Source organism: Cinclus cinclus, chromosome 12 (genome assembly GCF_963662255.1).
Source record: "Cinclus cinclus chromosome 12, bCinCin1.1, whole genome shotgun sequence".
NCBI lineage: Eukaryota > Metazoa > Chordata > Aves > Passeriformes > Cinclidae > Cinclus > Cinclus cinclus.
Window position 1 is genome coordinate 5,792,352 of NC_085057.1, and position 21,510 is coordinate 5,813,861.

Genomic DNA, 21,510 nt, shown 5'->3' on the forward strand with positions numbered 1-21,510 from the left:
GAGGAGCTTGGGGATGTGTTTTATATGTGATCTCAAAACCCTGAGGGAAAGGTACGTGAGGGAGGGAAAGAGGAGGTCATTAACAAAAGTTTCCTTTATCCCACATTTTAATGAGGCATTACCATTAAATAGCAGCAGCCACACAAAAATTCAGCCAACCTGACTTCATTCCCCAGTGTTTAGCCCCTTGGTTTAAATCATGCTCTCAGTTTGCTGATTCCCTGCTATGACCAGACTTTACCAAGGAAGATAAACTCCAAATTTGTAGCATAAACCTGTTTGGTAACATGGACAAATTAAGACAAGACTTGTCATGGAATTTTTTCTGCTGCAGTTACTTGTAATCTCAGTAATATGAATGAAGATGGGTACATGTCTTGTTTCCTGAGGATTTGTGTCTTCAGGGCTGACTAAGGTTTTAATTGACTTCTGGAGAATGCTCCTGTTATCTCTGGATTGTATTTTATTATTGCCCTCCCTTCCCACCTTGGCTGTCTGTGGTAATTTTGGGAATGGGGGTGGCTCCTCTTTTCTGCAGTGATGGGCTCAGGCCATCCAAGGGTGAAGGCTTTGTTCTGGCCCTTGGCTGCTCTCCCTCCCTTGCCTGTCCTGGTTCTGCAGCCTGGCAGGAGCTCCCTTACCCTTCCCAGCCCTTTGGTGTTATTCCAGTTTTGAACTTATTGGGGGAGAGGACAGACATCCATGGCCTTGTTCCTTTCTGGGCACAGCTACAAGTTGCCCCCACTGATTATGCAAAAATAAGGAATGGGGAGGTCTGGTGGCTTTGGTGCATTTATTCTCCCTTAGTGGAGCAGTGGGATGGATGCTGGGGGTTTGAGACCCTCTCATGTTTTCTGGGCTGTTTTTTTTGTGGGAGGTGCCAATGGATACTGCCCACCCCAGCTTTTCCTCCTTTCCCTGTGCAAGGGCATCTGCTCCATCACCAGCCACCCTTTGGATGCTTTTTGGGGCTGTTGGAGGTGGTGGGGAGTGTGCTGACCTCTCAGAGCTGACTGTTCCACCCCAATCTCATGCCTGCTGCTCAGCTGGACTTTGGAGCTGAGCTCTGGATGGGGCAGGGGGAAATCCCGAAGAAGGAGGAAATGTTTGTTTAATTCCTGCCGTGGTGTAAGGTTCAGAGTGAGCAGATTGTGAAACAGCGTGGCCAGAGCAGGGCATGGTTTTCCCTGTGGTTTGCAGATAACATGTGTGGAGCAGGCAGCCAGCATGGGGCTGGGGGGGAAAGACAGTGAGGTATATTTGTTTGTGTGGCTTGTTTTTAATTTAAATAACCTTTATAATTTCCCTTCCCTCTGAATAGTAAGCGATTCCTTACTTATAAAGGCCTTGCCTTATGATTTGGCCTGAAATACAGGCTGTGCTCCAGCTTTTACAATTGGGATTAATTTTTAAGATGGGCACAGGCAGGGGGGCAGGTAGTGTGAGCCCCCTGTGTTTGCATTTCCTCTGCTGTTGGAGGGCTTTGGCTTCTCTCGTGCATAGCTGGGGCCAGCTGCCTGCTGCCCTTGCAGCTCTGGTGCTATAAATGAGGCAGCAGTGTGTTCCCAGCTGGAATGGGGCTGGATAATTGCTCTGGGCAGGTTTATGGAGGGGAGGTGAGAAGTGCCCGCTGTCTGTCTGTCTGCCCCCCCCTGAAGTGGCTCTGCAGATGGGCTGGGTGGCTGGTGTGGGGGCAGGGGGACCTGCTTAGGGAAAAAGTGGTGTGTTATCCATCTCCAGAGTCATGGAATCATTCCAATCACAGCAAGGCTTGGCTTGGAAGGGGCCTTTAAAACCCATCTAGTTCCAATCCCTTTGGCCTGTTCAGGGAAGCCACCCACTAGACCAGGTTGCTCAGGATCCCATCCATAGAATTATCCCTTCTCCATAGGGATTGCTAGGAGAAGAAAGCCACACTGGGATTTCAGAGTGCATCTCTGCATTTCAGTCTCAGTTTGACTTCAGGGGTTGGGGGAAGGTGTCTAAGGAACTATTTGCCAGCTTTTCATGAATAACCTAGGGTTTTTACAGCAGAGTGCAGAGGCTGTTGAAGCTGGCTGGGCATACCAGAAACTTTATAAAATAGTTGGATTGCCTCAATACTTGATGACAGTCAGGCTGCTTGTCCCAGTCTTGCTCTCCTTGTCCCAGTCCCGGAGGAGGCAGAGGGTGCTGGGGCTGGCCTCGTGCCCCTGCTGCCATCTGCACGTGTCTGTGGTGGGTGATGGCACACGAGGACACGTCAGTGCCCAAGGTGTATGGGGCGCTGCAAGCGAGCTTTTTCAGGTAGCCCTGCAGAGATTTTCTCTCGTGGCTCGTTCAGGGGCTGTTGTGGGAAGGCTGCATTCATTTGGTGCTGTCCCACCCACTGCTGCTGCCCACGGGAGCTGCAGACACCCACCAGTGCATCTGCACCCAGTGGCAGGTGAGGGTGGAGGGGTGAATCCACAGAGTGCAATGCCCTTAATTTTAATTGTCACTAAGTTTTTTTTTGATGTTTGCTGTCCTAGAACCCCTTGCTAATCCTTTGTTTGTCCTGCTCATGTGAACAACTTCCCTGTTCCTGGCTGTCCATGCTTATGGCGTTTCCTAGAGACTTGTTCTCCTTGGGTTGAGAGGAGCTCAGTCTCTGCAGATACACACTCGTGTATTTCTTTTAACCCAAGTCCTTTCCAGCTTGGATTTGTACTGCTCTTGCATTGCCTTATGGGGCTAGCATCCAAATTTAAGCACGAGAGAGATTTGAAGTTGATTCTTTTCTGAAAACCAACCTGTTTTTTTCCCTAGGAGAACTAATCAGAAAACGTCAGGTATGTAGGAGTTCCCAATTAATTTTATGAAGTTATTAGTAAACAGAAACAGAACATTTTCAGCAGCAGCAATGTTTTTCAAAAGTTTGCCCATGAGCAGTTTATTGATTTAGCAAATAGGTGGATAACACAAGCCTGGAGGTGTACAATGGTTAATGTGTAACCATTAAATAGACTTATTTGGGCACTTTTTATGGGTTCTCATAGCAATTAAAGCATATAAACCTGTGGAGAGTGTTTTTTATATGGAGAAAAATGAGAACCTTTATCACAGTGAAGGTGTTCATGGAAAAGGTGCAGTTTATGTAATTGTATTCACGTGACTTGACGTAAGTGTGGGGCTGCAGGAACTTACTAGAGCTAATTCCCAAGGCTGATTGCAATATTCCTGTGTATTGGCTTCCCTCCCAGTGGCTGTTTCATTATATTGAATTCAGTGTCATTCCATGGGGGCCATTTTATTGTCAACCTCCCTTGCTCTAGACTGATTTTTTTTTTTTTTTTTTTTTTTTGGCTCTCGTCCCTGTGGGTGTGGTTTTTTGGTGTGGTTTTTTTATGTGTCTTGGAGCTACTTTGGTGGTGGTGTCAAATTTACTGAAAAAAAGAGCATGGAATGGTTTCCTGCTGGCTAATGTGATCAAGCAGTATTCTGCAGCTCTTGAAGCTCTGTCCTGGTTAAAGCAATTGCAGAGGACCCAAACTTTGTGGGGACTTGGAAAAACCTTGGTTGCTTCTTAGATTTGTCTTTTCCTTCCCCAATACAGTGTATTTAATGGGAAGTGAGGGCTGAATGATATTCCAGGGATTTCAGCAAATGTGTGTGTGTATATATATGTATGTGTATGTATATGGACATGTGTAAAGCCGTAGTCCCTTCTTTTCAACTAAAAGAAATGAAGCCTAGAAACCAGAATTTTTTCCTGTATTTGCAGCAGCATCTTCTCCACTCTGGAGCATGTGGATGGTAGGGGAGAAAGGACAGGGAGGGCAGCCTGACTCAGTTTGTGGAATTGTGTGATTGCAGAGCTCCAGGCAAATACTGACACCAGGTTTCTTGGCAGATGTGCTGTTCCTGAGATGCCTTGAGAGCAACAGGTCCTTCCCAGGCACTTGCTGCAGCCCTTCCTGAGGTGGTGGAGGTGCTGAGTAAAGGGAGAGAGGCTCAGTGAGTGTCTAGTGATGGGTGCTGAAAAAGGTTTCACCCACAAATACTCAGATATCACATTGTGATACCTCTAACAAAGGGATGGATGTCTGGCAGGTGTGCAGAGGGCTGGGACACCTTTGGTATGTCAGCTCAGCCAGCCTGGCACAGCTCTGAATGCAGGGCATGCAGGCATCTGCTCTGCTTTTTGCACCGCATCTTTAAAAAGCAAAACAAAAACCAATTGCCATCTAGAGAAAGGGAAAACTGTAAAATGCTGTTTTCCATCAGCACTTGGCTGCCTGAGCTCTGTGCCGTGGTGAGGGTGAACCTGCTTTCCCTGCTGCACTTCTAGAGAATACACCACAGAATTAACATCAGCCAGATATCTCTGTGGTGTGGCTCTGCAGTGCAGGCTGGGCAAAAGGTTAAATTGGGCAGTCATTGCTGCAGTTACTTCCTCTACAACACTCTGGAGAAAGTTCAGTATCACTTAGTTAACTTTTGCAGAGCCATTTCCTGTAGGTTTTGTTAGAGAAAAGCAAGATTGTTTCCATTTGCAGTAGTTATTTTCCCCTATAAAATGCACTGCAATTTATTTTTACACAAATTTGATTGGTGTGCAAAGACTTGAAGGGTTTGGAAGATCTGGAAAGCTTTTTTTTATTTCATACCTCACTTGCTGTGACAAATTGAGGAAAATATGTTGTTTTTAATGTGGCATTGCTGAAGTCTGGCCAGGCTGGGAACAGGGAGTGTGCACAGTATGTGCTCCCACACTACCAGTCTGACCCAGGGTCCTGCTCCTGGCAGTGCCCAGTTTTGGGAAGCACTGAGGAAGTTTTTCTCTTCCAGGCAGGTCACAGCCTGGCAGTTTGCTGCAGCTGTCTGTTCTTCGTGGCTGCACAGATGTGGTGATGAATTGCACAGGGGTTCCTTTCCTATGGTTTTTCAGCCATGCGAGGTGCTGTCACCCCCTGGTCTCCTTGGGACTGTCCACTTCCATCTCTCTCATATCCCCTCTGTGGGGTGCTTTGGCTTCTCCATCATGGTTCATCTCAGGATTTCTTCATCTTTTCATATGAATTGCTGCACTTCTCTTTCCCATTGCTGTCTCTGCTTAGAGCAGCAGTGCTTTCCACAAGCCCTAACCATTCTTTCTCTGTTTTTCCTTGAAGTGATGACATTTCTTATTATTTTCAGATATTAATCTGCCTACTCTTCAAAAGGATGTGGTTTGAATTCTCCAAGCAATGAATGCACCTGTCCCCCTCACTGTGCAGTAACAAACCTTGGGAGTACCTTCTGCATTTGTGTTTCCCAAATAATTGTGTTTTGGAGCAGAAGTTGGTGTGAAGCCAAGGAGTCCTTAGCCCTGTGAGAACTGCAGGTTGTGCAGTGAATGGTGAGCCCCTGGCACAGTGCCCGGGTTCACAAAGACCACTCATAAGAGGGAAAGGGTTTTTCTGTTCCTGGCCAAATTGCAGTGTTAGCTTTTCTATTTTCAGGGCAGCCAGGTCACCATCCACATGGAGCTTCATTGTGGGACTTTCAAAAAATATTTTGAGAGTCCATTAGGCAAGGTTAAGAGGGCATCTACTTTGGATTATGCCTGAGTGAGGTGTGCTCAAAGCAAGAGGAAAGGACCTGTCTGCCTTTTAGCATTCTCCTGCAGAATTTGTTGGTTGACTACAGCATCCCTCCAGATGAAAGAGTTCCTTGTCCTTGGAGCTGGGACTGGAGCTCCTGTGACAGATACATATCCTCTGGTGAGGAGAGACTAAGATAATTATAAAAAAAAAATCTGACCTGAAATGTCAAGAGAAGCAGTATGATTCCAGTAATAATAGTTAAAAGAAGAAATTAATTTATCCAAGTACCTTCTGAATCCAGTAATTTTGCAGGAGAGTGGGTTCTTTGTTTCCCATAGCAAAAGAATAGAGAAATGTTTCCCTCTCCATCCCTCTGCAATGTGGAAAGGATAAGTCTATAGAAAGGAAAGTTTTTTTCTTTGACTGAACCTTAAACATCTATGTTCCCTTTGAATTAGCTGTGATGCTTTTAGCTGAGAAACTGTGCAAATCTGAGGGAGTTCATTGAATAATAAATCAAGGCATCCATCCAGCAGAGTACATCAGAGCCCTTTGAAGTAGATGAAAAAATGCCTTTCTGATCTGAAGGAGAATTGTGTGCTCAGCTTTGGTGCCTGACTGATGCTAATGCAGGGTTCAAACTCAGCTCCAGTGCCCCCCAGCACAGAGGTGGGGGAGCATGAGCAGCTGCTTCCCCTTTGTTCTGCCTGGAGCCCTGTTTGGGACTGGACTCCTGAAAGTTTAAGAGACCTGAAGAGCAAAAAACTACAATCGCTGGAAGTAAGTATTTTAATCCTGCCAAGTTCTGATATACCAGGAAGAGCAAGCTCATTTCAAGAGTTTTCTAAAATTTAGTTGTCTATAACTTTCTCTCCTTCTGAAACTTTCTGCAGCCCGAGTTGCCCTAATATGGAACTCTGGCTTTGTAAGTGGAAGGAGCTGAAAAACAGCACCAATAAAAACTGTAAAGCTCTCAAAGATTTTTGAAATAGTGCTTCTGTTAAAGATGTGACATTATACGCTGGGGCAGACTGCAATAAAGATTTACTAGTGCTCTTCACAACTTAGTTGTAAGTTGTACAGCTGTCCCAAACTCCCCTGGCAAAGATGTTCTAGCTGTGTACATCACTGTAATTGAATTGCCTCATGCATACGTGCATGGGTGTTTGTGGTTAGAACTGCCTTTTTGTCTGTAACTGCACATGGGGAAGGTCGTGTACATGTGCGAGTTATTTAAGTGTGAATGTACACATGTGAGATTCTGCTGTTTGTAAGGAATGTTAATGCTGACATGTAAAGCAGCAGTAGATTTAATTACTCCTTCAATGACTTTGGGCAGAGACTTGAGCTTCAGCTCTATCTGCTTTGACCTTGGTGCTGTCCCAGTGGCAAAAACCAATATAGGATTTATGCCAAAAAGTCTGAATGCTTGTTCTGACAGCTGACCTTGATGCTAACATTGAGGTAGGAAAGTAGTTTTTATAGAACACCCTAACACACAGTTACACACTCACACTTTTATTACTCTTGATCTAGGTGGAAATGGCTTGTTTTAAATGCAGTCTTTCCTTCTTGAAGGTCAATTAAACCAAGCTGGAGGTCAGATAAAAGGCACAGAACGTTTGCTTCTTGGTATATCTATTTCTGTAATGCTATCAGAGTATGTGGATTTATTTCTAGCATTTTGTTCCCAGGGCTTCCTCTAAGGCTGAACAAATGGAATCAGTTGGGTGTAGTACAGCTTCCAGTTTGGGGTTAGAAATCCATTAAATTGCTTGGTGCTTTGTTGGCAGTACAAAAGTGCTTGGAGTGGATGGAAGTGCATTATGATTGGACATTGATTGCTAGAAAGGGAAGGGGGTGGGTGCTTGTGTAAACCACACACCTCTAGTCAGGATGGCCAGCTTAGGGTTTTTTTAGCTTAAAATCTTCAGGTTTTGCCTTTAAAATACTGTTCTTTATTACAGAGAAGAGCTATTTTTAACCTGGAAATGAAAAGCTGTCTGCTGTGTGTTCCTCACACCTCTGGGGGATTAGAGCTGGCCCTGCACCATGCAGTGCTGCCAGCCATAGACAGCCCATGGGTAACCAGTCCTTGAGATGGTTTGAGGTTATATACGTCATTCCTTTTCACACTCAAGATGTTTGGATTTGGCCAACCTCTCAGTTTCAGCCTGTGGCATTGGCAAGTGCCAGCAATGTCCTTGTTCTGGTAGATTTTAAACTGAATACGTTTAAGGTGGGCAGAGCAAGGAGTCCAGTGCTGTAATTCCACTCGGATGGCTGCTGGGATCAGAGAGGGCTTGATTTCCACTGTGCCAAGCTGCAGAGCTGCCTGGGTGTTCTGTGAGATGGGAGTCACTGCTGCCAGGGGGAGGAGAAGAGCAGAGCTGGCACTCCTCTGTCCTGGCTGGTCCAGCTGGGCAGGCTGCACTGGCTCTGGCCCTGGGCCTGTTAAACTTTGCAGCACATCTAAGGAGGCAGAGCTTCACATCAGTCTACCTGCTGAGAGTTTTCCTGGATGAAAGCACAGCAGATGGCCTGAGTGGCTGGGGAGGAGCAGCCACCAGTGGGACAGCAGTGCATGGTGGGCAGCCAGGTGCAGAACAGCACAGCAGCACTCCTTGCTGGGAAAAGCCTCTAAAAACACTTGGGTACCATCCCTGTATGAGGGCAGGAGGTGATGAAGCCCCTTTGTGTGGGTGAAAAGCAGCATAAAGTGCTGGAAAAGCTGGAGCCAGTTTGGAGTGAGCCCCCATGCCTGTGCCAGAGGAAAAATGTGAGCACTGTTTTTTAAAACTTCCCCCCCAGCTCTTTGCCTGACTAACCAGTGCACAAATCTTCCTTTGTGGCGCTCCTAAGCAAGCATGTTTTTTGGGGGGAGATCAGTCCTTGATGATAAACTATTAATGGGAGCCATGAGAGAGTGAAAGCACTGGGCAAACACAGTGGGAGAGGGTTGTGTGCCCCACCACTGATGATTGACTGGGCAGGGCCATGCCCAGTGCTGCCCCTGGGCCAGGCATGGCCAAGTCTCACTTGCTCACCCCTACAAAGGGGGAATTCCAGCTGAATTCCAGCTGTGCTTGGGGCTTGGGGATCCCCCATCCTGGTGTGCAGTAATGCAGACATGGAGCTGCTGGATAGGGGCACCTGGAGTGTTGTGCATTTGCTAAATTAATATACATATACTAAATTAATATAAAATATAAGAAGCTGTGTTGGCCTAGTGGAAGAAATATTATTTTGGCTGGTTAAGGTCCCTCAGCTTACCAGGAACACTTGCAGATGGGCTTGAAACCATTTGAATCCCTAAAGAGAGCAGAGCACATTACAATTCTGTGTTCTCTGAGAAAGCTTATCTTGAAATACAGTTTATTCAGTATTAGTGAATGATTGACCTTGGAAGTTTTCTAAAATCATGGGAGTTTTGAACAGTGTTTGAGGAGTTTCTGAATTCTTTCTCTGCACTCAACTTCTAACCCACAGCTGGATTTTGCAAAGACATGTGGCGAGAGGGTTTGACTGCCAGCAGTCAAACATGCTGCTGTAGGTCTTCCCAAACATCTGAAAAAGCCAGAGGTTTAACATGGTTTATCCCCAGTGAGTACTTGTGAAGAGTTGCACAACTTTGAGATGAAAATACTTGTTTTGCAAAAGGAGCCATTTTTGAAACTGTGAATAGCACTTAATGCTGATTTATCAATGTAGCTTATTGTTAAAGGAGGCTAAGCAGTTCTAAGGTAGATATGTATAGTAAATTATGTAGTTGTTAATCCTCAATAAATTGGTTTAATAGGTTGAATACACAGTGGGGAGCCTTAATTGAAAATGTTAAAGAAGTCATGGCCTTTATTGATTTACCAAGGAAACACAGCAGTGATGGAAGCAGGAGCAATTTGTTTGGTATTTTGTTTGAGCTGGGCTATCCAGCCCTTGCTTCAGTGGTTTAAGTAAGAGACACAGTGTGCTTTGCTTTGTGGCTGCAAGATCACCAAGAAAGAAATTTGCTATCCAGTTAGAAAAAGGTGAGTTTGGTAGTATACAGTTGGGCAATGAGGTTTTAGGGATGTGTTTTTCTCATGGCAGTAGTTAGGACTTTAATTAAAGCAATAAACCCAGAAGAAACTCTATGGGTGTCAGGGCAGATGATAGGTGGTTTTATTTGTGGGTTAAAAAACTTTCCACATCCTGCTTTTCCTTCCAACTGCTTACCTGTTGTAGGTAGCAAAGGAGGATTGCTTTACATGAAATTAAATATGGTTGTTCTTATTTAGATGCTGAGCCCCCTTTGAAATGTGTTTTTTCTTTGATGCAGTCCTTGGAGCTGATGCCTCAGTGTGTTTTGGAGAGGACTGTTCTCCAGGCAGTGCAGCTTTGTAGAAGAGGCAAACGTAGAGAAAGATTGCTTCAATTAAATCCTGCTTGCCCTAACCCCTGCAGCACCCCCTGTTCCCTGCACACAATGCTGCCTTTGACTGGGTTGTCCTGTTGGGAGCAGAGAATGTGTGTCCCCAACAGGAGGGATTGCAGCCTCTGTGGCTGCAGGCTGCATGCCTGTGGCTAATGCTCTTCTCAGAAGCAGAAAAAGCATTGTTGAATACCTTGTAATTCGTGCTTCCTTTGCCCTGCTGTCCTCTGTTGGTCTGAGTCCCCGAGTAGCTGCTGGCAAGGGCTGTAATGTCCCCAGGAAACAGAGGGGCTGTTCATGTGCTAGCCATGAGTGCTGCTGGGTCTGGGGGGAGTCTCACTGCAGGGACAGGGGCTCACAGTCCTACCCTTGCCACTGAGACCACTGGATGGATGACTTTCAAATCACTTCACTTCTTGAAGTCTCTTTTTTTTTTTTTTTTTAATGTGGAACAATTGAAATACTGAGAACTTGAGTGGGACACCAGGATCAAGCCCTGGTGAAATGAGTAAATGAGTATACTGATGTATCTTCTGATGGTACACGAGGTCCATGGGTACTTGAGTTACCTGGGTGATTTTTACATGTGTTATGGAGTATTTGCATGTATGTGTGATTATGTAGACTAAGTTGCATCTAAGCCTCTGTCTTAAATAAAATAGCTGTGTTTGGACAAAATGATCTTCCAAGAAAAATAAAAAAGTGGACAAGAACTCTACTTGAGCTTTGCTAAGGTTGTTAAAATAGGAGGAAATGGGATACTAGGCTTTGTCAAAACACATTTGAGTAGGCCAAACAGGGCCTAAAATAACCTGACACTGCTCTGTTGAGAGAATAAGCCTGTAAAATTTCTTGTTGTAGGAGATGTGGAAGCCCCAGCAGCAGCTCAGTGTTACCCAGTGCTCCTGCAAAGGGCTCCTGCCTTTCCTCAGCTCTGAGTGTGGCTGCTTATCCTGTGCTGTCTATTGGAGTCTGGCAGTCCACAGTGATAGATATTTGTGTTTACAGTCCTGTGTGAGCTGCCCAGCTGTGGTGGGTCCTCACCAAGCACCTCTGTGCCAGATGAATGATCTGTGTGCACCCAAAGCTGTGAGTGCGGAGTGGCAGAGCAGGAGGAAGGGCCAAAGCTGAAAGTGTGTCTCTGAAAGTCACTTGAAGGCAAGATCAATCCCAGGTTTCTTGAACCATACAGAACACATGTTAAATTGAATTGTAGTCTGGGCCAATACTTCTCAGTGATGTGGTTTTAATTAGTATTCTTTGTGTTAATGGCTGCACACGTGTGCTGGAATCAGTGTGGTATCAATTCTTTGGGGATCATGCTACAGGAATTTCCTTTAGATGGTGTTGTTGGTAATGACTCAGGGTGATTCACAGTGCAGTTTTCTTGGTGTCTGGATGACCTCTCAAAGTTTGTCTTCACTGTCAAATTAGCTCATATTATGGCTCGAGGGCTGCCCTTAAGTTGACTCCCTCCTGCACATAAAGCCCCTTATATGAGCAGGCTGATAACCCAAGCCAATATGATGTTGCTGCTGGTAATTTGAACAAGGACATAAGTAAAGCCTGAGTGACCACATCAGCTGAGCCACTAACAGAACCTCTCCATGGTGGGGCACAGCTTCACCCATGTGGGTGCTGTGTAGCTTCTCTGTGTCCTGCAGAGTCCCCTTCTCTCCAAAATACTTAGAGCAGCAATCTGGGACATCCACCTGTGTTTTAATTCTCTTACCTCCTTCTAGAAGTTAACTCTTTCCCATGCTTGGTATGGGCCATTTCTGTGCTCCATTTCAGAGTGTCCTCTAAGGAGGCAGCACATGCATAGGGTACCCTATAACAGAAATCACAAGGGGCTCAGCTTGGGGTGCAATGACTGGAAAGCTGCCTGGTGGAAAAAAGACCAGGAGGTGCTGGTTGATAGCTGTCTGACTGAGCTAGCAAGTGGCCAGGTGACCAAGAAGGCCAGTGGTTTGTACCAGCAACAGTGTGGCCAGCAGGACTGGGTCAGTGATCATCTTCAGCACTGGTGAGGCTGTGCATCGAATCCTGGGTTCAGTTCTGAGCCCCTCAGTACAGGACACACTGAGGAGCTGGAGCATGGCCAGAGGAAGGGACTGGAGCACAGGTCAAATGAGAAGAGGCTGCAGTGGCTGTTTGGCTGCTCTTGCCTCATGGGAGTAGACTTTGGACCTGTCCTGTGCACAGGAATCAAATATGGCCTAAAGCCACTTCTTTCTGTCCTGACAGTCCATACAACCACCTGAATCCATGCAATCTCTTTGATGGATTTGTGCTTCAGCTTTAACCCTCACCTGTCACTGCTTACAAGGACTCTGCTCTCTCTGACACCTCACAAGCTTCTTTAAAAGAGACATTTGAGTGTGCTTGCTTCCTGTACAGCTGTTCACTTTTAGCATGGGCAGTGTGCTCCCTCTCCTGCTCCCCTGGCCCCCGTTCTCAAGCTAATTCAGCTGCAGCCATGCTTTTCATACCCACTCAAGTGTGCATGGGGCCTCCATTCCAGTGCTGTAAAGCCATCCACAAACATGTGGGAAGGGCATGGTGCCTATTCAGTGAGCTGCAGACTAGGCAGCTATCTTTCGACAGATGAGCCAGAGGAATTTCTACTGCAGGGCTCAATTGTTCTGGGTCCTCAGCTCCCTTTTGTGCAGGAGCAACGAAAAGTTGTGTTATGACAACGGTTGACAAAGTGTTTAATGAAAGCCACAGTTGGCAGTGACAGGATTTCAAGCCATCCTCCTTTTCTCCAATGCCTGTCATCAAAAGGTGCGCAAACACTTTTGACATAATCTTCTACACTGACAGATAAATGGTTTTGATGTAGGGGTTGGAAACTTTCACCTTGCAGAACAGAATTCAGCCATCGTCGTGGTAAGCAGATACCAGGAGCCATGTCTGTCTCTGTCCCTTTGTCTGGTGAGCCAGGCAGGCACCTCTGTTTTCAACAGAGAGATGGCTTTTCCTTGCACTGGTCAAGGTCCCAAAGCAGAGCCAAAACTGGTACATGAACTCCTGGTCCACCCTGCACCTTGCCCGAGAGGGCAGGGTTGGCTTCTCACAGGTCTAAGAATTGACTGATCCCTCCTCCCTGGCAAGCAGGAGTCTCTGTGACAGTATTATTTCTTTTGGGAGGTAGTTTGAAGATACCCAGTTATTTACCACGACTTCCATTTCAGTCTCTGCAGTTCAGTGATCTACAGTGCCACTTGCACAAACCTAACTGAAGGCTCTCAGTTCCCAATCACGGGCATCTTAGTGACAGGAGGGGAAAAACCCTACATGGTTGGATTAGCCAATACAAGGGAGACTTGAAGTCTGTAATGGATAAATAATATGCAGAGCACTTTTCAAGCCAGTAAATCAAAATAAAGTTTAAATGCATCTACCAACTTTTCAACGGAAGCTGATAGGTAAAAGAAAATTTGTTTGCTATGGCCACTCAGGTTGGTGGTTCTGCTCTTTCTCCTCTGCCAGCTGTAAAACTTCTAACCTTTGTGGGATGCTTCCCTGAACTCACAGCCCAGGCCCTTGTCCTGAATTTATATTAGTTGACTTCTGTTTTCTTTCCACAGTTGCCTTGGAGGGATCAAAATATCCTTCCATGAGTAATTCAACAGAAGCAAGTACCCATGCAGAGAAGCAGGTACTGGGCAGTTTGTAGGCAGTCCCAGATTTGGGCTTTGCCAGCTTCACTTGTAGGTGCCAGGAAGTGGGCAGAACACGTGCCAAAGACATGAGCTCTTAGAACTGGTATAAAACACTGTGGGTGATGCTTTATAAACTGGCTTTGAAGAGATGCCCTGGGTGAGAGATACCTCAGAGGGTTGGGCGAGTGCTGATTTCGGAAAGGACAGAGTTTTGGTGTTGGGAATTGGTGGCTCTTCCTTTGTGGAGGACTTTTTGGAACACTGATGGCAGAAACATTAAGTGACCATGTGCAATCGTCCCAAGGGGCTCCTTGAGAAGGAATGCATGCTGTGCTAGAGGAACAGTAACTGTGACAACTTTTGAAGATGGGACAGCTGTGCCCTTGGACTTGACATCTCCAGTCCTGCATTGCTGGTCTGCTCAGCTCAGAGAGGCCAACCTGGTGGGGACATCAAAGCCCCTGCAGTGCTGCATTCACTGCTGGCCATTTGGGACCCATGCTGAGGGGTGGGAGGGCATCGTGTGCACCCATGACCTCAAGTTCTGAGCTCCCTTCTTTATTTGCAATACTGCAGCCCAACCAAGGCTAAGGCCTCATTTCATCAGCATCAGGCAAATCAAGACAATACCTACCTCAATTTTATTTGCAGTCTAAATAGACAAGACAGACAAAGGGTGGCTGTGGAAACAAAAGCTCTGGAGAGGTGATGTGACATGACCCGGTCACACAGCAGGAGATGAAGAGAGCCAGGAATAGACAGAGGTTTCCTGACTCCCAGTCCTAGTGATCTATCTATTGGAGCACATTAATTCTTTCTCTCCCTTAAACGCTGTGACTGGCATGCCAAATACTGCCTAGTGAGGGGATCAGAGTCCTAAGAAACACATCCTTTGATTGCTAATGCTTCAGGCTAGAAATTCTTGGGTATTTTAATATAAGTTAAAATTCAGCTAGCGCCAGAAACCCAGTAAACTTTATTTTGGCATATCTATGTAATTTCAAGTCTCCTGTTTATTTTGTACTGGCTGTATTTCTAGCTTTCATTTTCCCACTGATTTTCAAACAGTGTATTGTACTTTTAGTGAGGATACTTGATGGTTGGAGTGAGTAGTGTGGGGAGAAGTGAAGACTTTGGTGTGCAAGAGGATGGAGTTCACCTGCATTTCTCCAGTAACTCTTGGAAAGTCTTTCTGTTGCTGGAGCAGCAAAAACTGTCTGTGCCATCTGAAGAGCCAGCTACGTGTGCAGTGACTCTGATGTTCAAATGTCCTGACGGGCAGCAGCAATAATCAGAAAGTTGCTTTGGGTGACATTAAGCTGTGGCTGTGAAATCCTTTAATTTATGAAGATCTTGTTCACGAGTGAGAACTTGTGAACTTTTGAGGTTCATGCCAATGTCACCAAGTGCTTGAGTGCAGGCTAAGCCAGGGATCTGGTCCCTTTGGCGAGTGCAGGGATGATCAGTTTTTGATGCATGTGTTCCTGTATCTTGCTTCATAAAATAGCCTCTTAGCCTATTGCAGAGGAATGTGTTGAGGGGAAATGCATTGCCTTAAAAAATGTAAAGTTTGGCTGCAGTAAAAGGCATAGAAACGCACAAAAACAGATGGATTCATGCACCATCATGTCTGGCTGTATTTCTCCCTTTTAGTTTATCACTTGTATTTCTGTGTCAGTGCTGAGCCTGTAGGATGTTACCTGTTGTATTTTTCTTTTTGCCTGTAGATCAGGCAGGGACAAGCTCCAACCTGATCTCTGTGGTTAAAAAAAAAAAAGTAGTAATGTAATCTGTGGGCAAATTGCACTTTAATTTGTAATTGTGCTATGAATATGGACTTGGCTTTCAAACACACTGAGTTTAAACTGCAGTTTGACTTTTATTTAGATAAATGCCTTTGAGCTCATAGTGAAATGGATATCTGCTGTAGGCTGGTATTGATTTAAAGGTCTCTTGAGTGTTTTAAAAGACAGTAGGGGCTTACAGGACAGTATATTTTAAACTGAGATGCTTGGTTAGGTTTTACACTCCTTTATAGCTTCAGTTCTAGGCTCTGTTAAGAGCCAGCTTGTGTTGTTGATTTGGAGAGCATTCTTCCACAGCAGGTATTGGCAAAAAATTGAACATTTGGGGCCAGATGCAAGGAGCTGCCTTCAGAGCTGAAATGATGGGGAATGGGGTGATGTGAGAGCCATCAAATGATTCCTTCATGCAGGGGAAGGCTTTGAGGACTTCCCATAAATGCATTACAAGAGGGCAAGTAATCAATATCTGCTTTTTAGCTTGAAAGAGGTGTTTAGCACTTCCTGCTAATCACAAAGTTGGTAAGCTTTGTAGTCTTTCAAGTCTTGGTATTTGTAAGGCTGCTGTGAGCCTGGATTTCTCTTTGCATGGCCACAGAGTGCAGTGTGTTAGTGTGAGCACTCTGAGACGTATTTCCCATCAATGCTCCTCTGGCAGCTGCCTTTTCCTTGTGTGTGTGCCTCAACTCTTGGGTCATGGAGCATCGGTGACTTAGGTCCTGTTTACCTCTTTGGGTTCCAGACCTGCTTGCTTTCTGTGGGCACAGTTTTAAAGCAAAGAAAAACCCAAACCAGGGAAGATGGGCCGGTTTTCTAGTCAGACTGGCTTGGTGGTATGAATAAGCAGCTCAGTGTTTGAGGGCTTATCTAAAATCAGGCCATGAATGTTTTGGGCTGTGTTCAGAGGTGCAGTAAGAGGGTGTAACCTCTCTGCAGAGGAGGCAGGAGGGTTGAATTTTACCCAGGGTAATATCTGAGAGCAGGGTGTGGAGCAAAGTAAAATTAAAGAAGTCCCCCTCACAATTTCCTTACAATTTACTGTGGTTGCTTTTCTGCTACCACCCATCAATTTGCCTCCTCCTTCTTCAGATTATACGCTCACAAAAACATGCCAGCACTGCATACAGAATAGTAATTAAAGCACTTGTTACTTTCTGCATCATTAGTCACTTGGCCTTAATTGATCTGGTATGTCCCTAGCTGCAGGTTTGACCTGTCCTGGGTGGTGTGCTGAAGTGCATATCTTGGAGGGAAGACTCTGCTGTTGCACTGTATGATGCTGCAGCAGAGCATGGCAAAGCTCTTGCTTGTGGTTTCTGGAGCTGACTCTTAATTTGCATTATTTTGCCTGTTTGCTGTCCCTAGCAAACCTTCCATTGTGTCCCTTCCTGAAGCATATTGAGCTCTGGATGTGTTTCCAGTCAGGGATGTCTTGTGAGGTAGATCTCTCCCACCAGGGTGCTTTCAGATAATGCAGCACAACCCATTTGTTGTCCACCAGTGCTATAGTATTATTTAGATTTAGATTTGGGCTGTTGGATAGTTGGAAAGTGTTGGCTGGGTTTGTTGAGGACCGAAGCGTGTAATACTGTGTGGCCTGAAAGCTGTATTCTCTGATTTAAAAAAAAACAAAACACAATAATTTAGTGATAGACTAATTATCATCTTGTTAGAAAACATGGACTATATTTTATATTTACACATAGTAAGTCTGCATGTGTGTATTTTGTGTGTAACGCCCAGTGGTATAAAAAATACTCTGTATGAATATAGCTGTAAAATATTTAGTGGAAGGTTTGTTGATTGTTTCATTTCAGACTTAATTTGTCAGGAAATATCCTATTCATCTGTGATTAGTTTTGTGGTTGTGAATAACCAATAGTAGAATAATAAATGTAATTATGTAATGTGAAGACAAATTAAAACCATACTAATCTAATGCAAAAGAGGAAGAAGCTTGGGGACAGCTAGATAACATTTTTGTCATGGAACTAAAGTGACTCGTGTATTCAGCAGAAAAGTGCTGCTCTCCTGTTTAAGTTCTCTTTTAAAAAAATCCAAAACCCAAACCCTCCCAGTGCAATCCAGAATAATTAAGATTACTGTTTTGCTAAGCAGGGTGACTGCAGTTTGCTGATCCCACTGTCTTTTATTTTAACAGAAACCTGAGCTACAACAAGTTGGCAGAGATTGATCCTTCTGTCTTTGCAGAGCTGTTGAACCTGCAGGAAGTGTAAGTATTCCTTAAAAGGTTTTTAATTGTATTTTGCCAGGGCTGCTTGTGGGCTGTGAAGAAATTAGTCTCGTTTCCTAAGACACTACTTTCCTTTAGCTAAGTTGAATGAGCAGGTCTGACTTGGTGTGTTTTTTTTTTTTTTTTCCCCCCTCCATATTGTACCTGGGCTGTTTCTTTTAAACTAATCAATTAGCAGAACACAACATCCCAATTAAAACAGCAGAGCTGTTATTGGAAATCATTGGAGTTTGCCTCCCTCCGTGTTGTGCAATGCTTGCAGGGAGCAATTTAGCACACCTGAACATACACACGAAGCTCCTTGCTGAAAGTGTAACTCTGAAGCAAGGCAGAACAGCCTGGATTGTGATACCTGATGCCAACCTAGCCCAAATCTCCCAGGAAACAGAGGAAACAAAGGTGTAGTGTAGTGGATAACAAAGCACTTAACTGTGTCTCCTTTTCTCTCAGACATTTGTGCTCCTTTTGGAACCAGAACAAATTCTGTTAAAAGTCTTGCTAGAAGAGGCTAAACCAGCAGATCTGTCTTCTGCTCCAGTGGCGAAAAGAGGAGCTGGTGAAGGTCTGAGTGGCTGTGCCAGACCCTCCTTTCTGGTAAAAGAGACCTATTTCAGGGAGCTGCAGGTTTTCCAAGCTCCTGATCTCTGTGGAGGCTCAGCAGTTCGACTCAGAAAGGTGCTGCACTCTCAGCCCTTGACAGGGATTCCTGTAGCTCTGATTTTGGGGTTTTTAAAAGGAAAGTGACTGCAATTGCAGGCAGTGGGCTGAGGTAATGAGCTCGTGTTTGCCTGGTGAATCGCTGGCATGCTTGAGGTTTGGGCTCTGTTTGAAGAGCTACTGATGCCTCATGGGAAACTGAAAAAACATTTCCTTTCAGAAACAATACTGTGCTCTATCAAGCATTTTCTCTTGTCCTCTGTCTGTTTTCATTAAGTTGCACTCATGGAGGGGCCAGATCCTGTGATTGTTAAATGGGCAAAAAAATTGGAATTCTCCCTGACTGATGCCTGCTGGATTGGACTGTGGGGATTAATGTAGCATCTCTCTTCTGGCCTGATTACCCCTGGCTCCTCTGTTTACATGAGTAGTGGGGGCTTGCTGGGAATCATGATTAAGTAAGGAATGTATATCTGAAGTGACTGCAGTGCTCTGGAATCAGCTCTTCATGATCTTTAGAGAGAAAGTGATGTGGAACACTGCCTAGAGGATCTGTTTTCTCAACTTCTCTTTTACCTGTGGAAAGCCTTAAATTGCTCTGTGCTTAAAGAAGAGAATTGCAGCCCTGATCCCATGAGACTTTATAATTATCCTAACATGACTGTGGCTTAGCAATAGCTTTTATTCATGGAAGTGCCTGAAGGTGTGTATCTTCAGGGAGCATGGGGTGGGAAATGTGTGTGGCTTCTGATGCCCCAGGTAAGGAACTCTCTTGAGCAAAGTTCTGCATGTGTATAGAGCAGGACAAGCCCTGCACTGAACAGTTAAATGCTGTAAAAAGGTGTCAGGGTTCCTGGGGAGATAAGTAATGCAGCCCACAAAATAGATAAGAGCTGCTTGCTGTGTCAGAAAGACAGGGTTAGAGAACAGGGAGAGAGCAGAAGAGTGAGTAGGAGGGAAAGGGAGCAGTCAGAAATGGGAGACTGGAGGGGAGGCAGAGGTCTGGAGCACAGCCTGGAAGGCAGGCTCTGGGAAGTGTGAGGGAGAAGCTCTATTAAAAGCCCTATCTACTAATCTCAGTTGCTTTTGAATAGCAGCTAAACCACAGACCACTGAAATAAACTTCATTTCACGAGGAGAACCACATCTAAATTGCCGGAGCATCTTCTTTCTGAGGGTTTTTTTTAAGCACTTGACAAACATTCATGAAATAAGCATCATGCTGTGGCACGTCTCGAGAGCATGTTGGTGTTTCTCTGTGCATGCTGTGCTGGGCAAACCAAGGCACCCTAAGGGAAAGAGATTGCCCCAAATAATAGATGCATTGATAAGACCTGAAACCTCCCATGATGCTTCAAACGTGCTGTCTGTGGTTCCTGAGCATTACACAAGGCTTAAAACTCTGTGTGTGTCTCTCCATGTGAATAATTAGTGTGGTATATTTTGAAAACATTTTGTTTTCCCTTGATTTAAAGAAAATATATGCAGACCAAAAGATATTAGACCTTCATACCTTATTTTCGATGCTCTGCTTTGCTTTACTGAGATAGTGATAAAGTCATAGCAGAATTTACCCTAAATTTTTCCCTTTCCCTGAGTTTAGGCAGTTGTTTGTGTGGCTTGTTTTGGTTGCCTTCATGAGAAGCTTTTTAAAAAAGTTGTAAGTCTGTGTAGGATGAAATTTGGTGGCTCAAAGTGGTGCAGAACCTTGTGATCACACTTGCTCTGAAATAAGTGGTGCAGGCTCAGGGTAGGGGCTGGTCTGAGACATTACTTTCCTTCAGGACACTTGATCTTTCTTTCGTCCCCTTTGGTGGCTTCATCTGATGACAATCCCCTGGTGTCCATCCATTCTCATTCCTTGGTTGGAGGGATGGATGGAGGGTGCTGCTGTGGGTGCCCTGTGGTCCTTTCTGGGGTTTCCTCAGCTCTTATGGATCATGGAATCCATCAAACTGATGCTTTCCTGACTCTCAGGTTTTTCAGGCTCATTGGTAGCAAAGAAAGTAGTAACCACGTTAAAATTCCTCTCCAGACAACTCACCTTTTATTTTCTAAAGTGCCCTTCACTGAAAGCTCTGGAGAGCTGTGCTATTTTTGAGCAGTCTCCATTTCAGCCTGACACCAGCCTGGCAACTGGACTGTAAATATTTTATATGGGTGGCCCCCCCTCCACTGCCTCAGCATCCAAGAGGGTTTGTGTCATCAGAGGTGAGGGCTGGGGAAGAAGACTGAAAGTTTAAAGTTGTTGAGGCTGGCTGTTCTGAGGTTTTTTTCCCCTTTTTTTTTTTTTCCCCTTTTCAATTCCTTTACATAGGGAAAAAGGGAAGATGAGTGGGAAATCCCAGGCAAATAAAGAGCTTGGCTGTCTCCTCTGTGTCAGCAAATGGTGCCTGTGAGCCAAGAGAGAAAATGAGGTGGGAGAACCACTTCTGACTGATTCCTGACATGACAGGAGGCTGATATATGAATATCACACTTATGTCAGAGGAGGGTTTGACCAGTTGTTTGATGCTGGTTGGTGTCAGAGCTGCTTAACCAGAGCTGACCCAGGCTCCTTCTCCAAAAGATGCTCAGTTAGATGTTAATGAAACATGCTCAAATAAGCATTTTAAAGCTCTTTCCAGCTTGCTCTGTGCCTTTGGAAGCTCTAGACCATGTTGTAATATGAGTAACAGTGAGCTTTTAGTTGCAGAGTGGAGCTCCTTGCTGAATTGCAATGCATCTGGCTTTTTTCCCTTACATTTTAAGGCATGGGTATAATGTCAGAGGCAGAGGAAAGCTTTTATCCCAGCAGTGCTTGGAACTCCTCGTGAAATCAAATATCTTGCCTCCTCTCAGAGGAGCCAGAAGGGAAGTTCTGGGATGAATGTGCCACTGCCCTCTCCCACCTGCCAAAAATAGTGTTAAAAGAAAGGAGGAGGAAAAATAAAAAAACACCAGCATACTTTAGGATTGCCCCTACTCGTGCCTATAGCTTAGCACACCTCAGGTGTGCAGCTCTGGAATGCTGTACTTGGCACCCTAATTGTGATCTTTTCATGATTCCCTGCAGAAGGGAAGGCCTGCAGTGATCCAGCAAGGCTCTGGAGCAGGAGCAATGGGATCAGAGGTGGTTTGGGGGTCCTGGGAAGCCTGCCCAGGGCTGGGCTGTGAACACTGCAGCAAGCAG

The 21,510-nt window shown here is 45.2% G+C and overlaps 1 protein-coding gene across 1 annotated transcript in view; it reads left to right on the forward strand.

The window, feature by feature from the left end:
- LRIG1 (leucine rich repeats and immunoglobulin like domains 1) overlaps positions 1–21,510 on the forward strand; it is an 88,387-nt gene that overhangs the window by 17,888 nt on the left and 48,989 nt on the right. Inside the window, 1 exon segment of the mRNA XM_062500987.1 lies at positions 17,589–17,660. Coding sequence (XP_062356971.1) covers positions 17,589–17,660 — 72 coding nt within the window.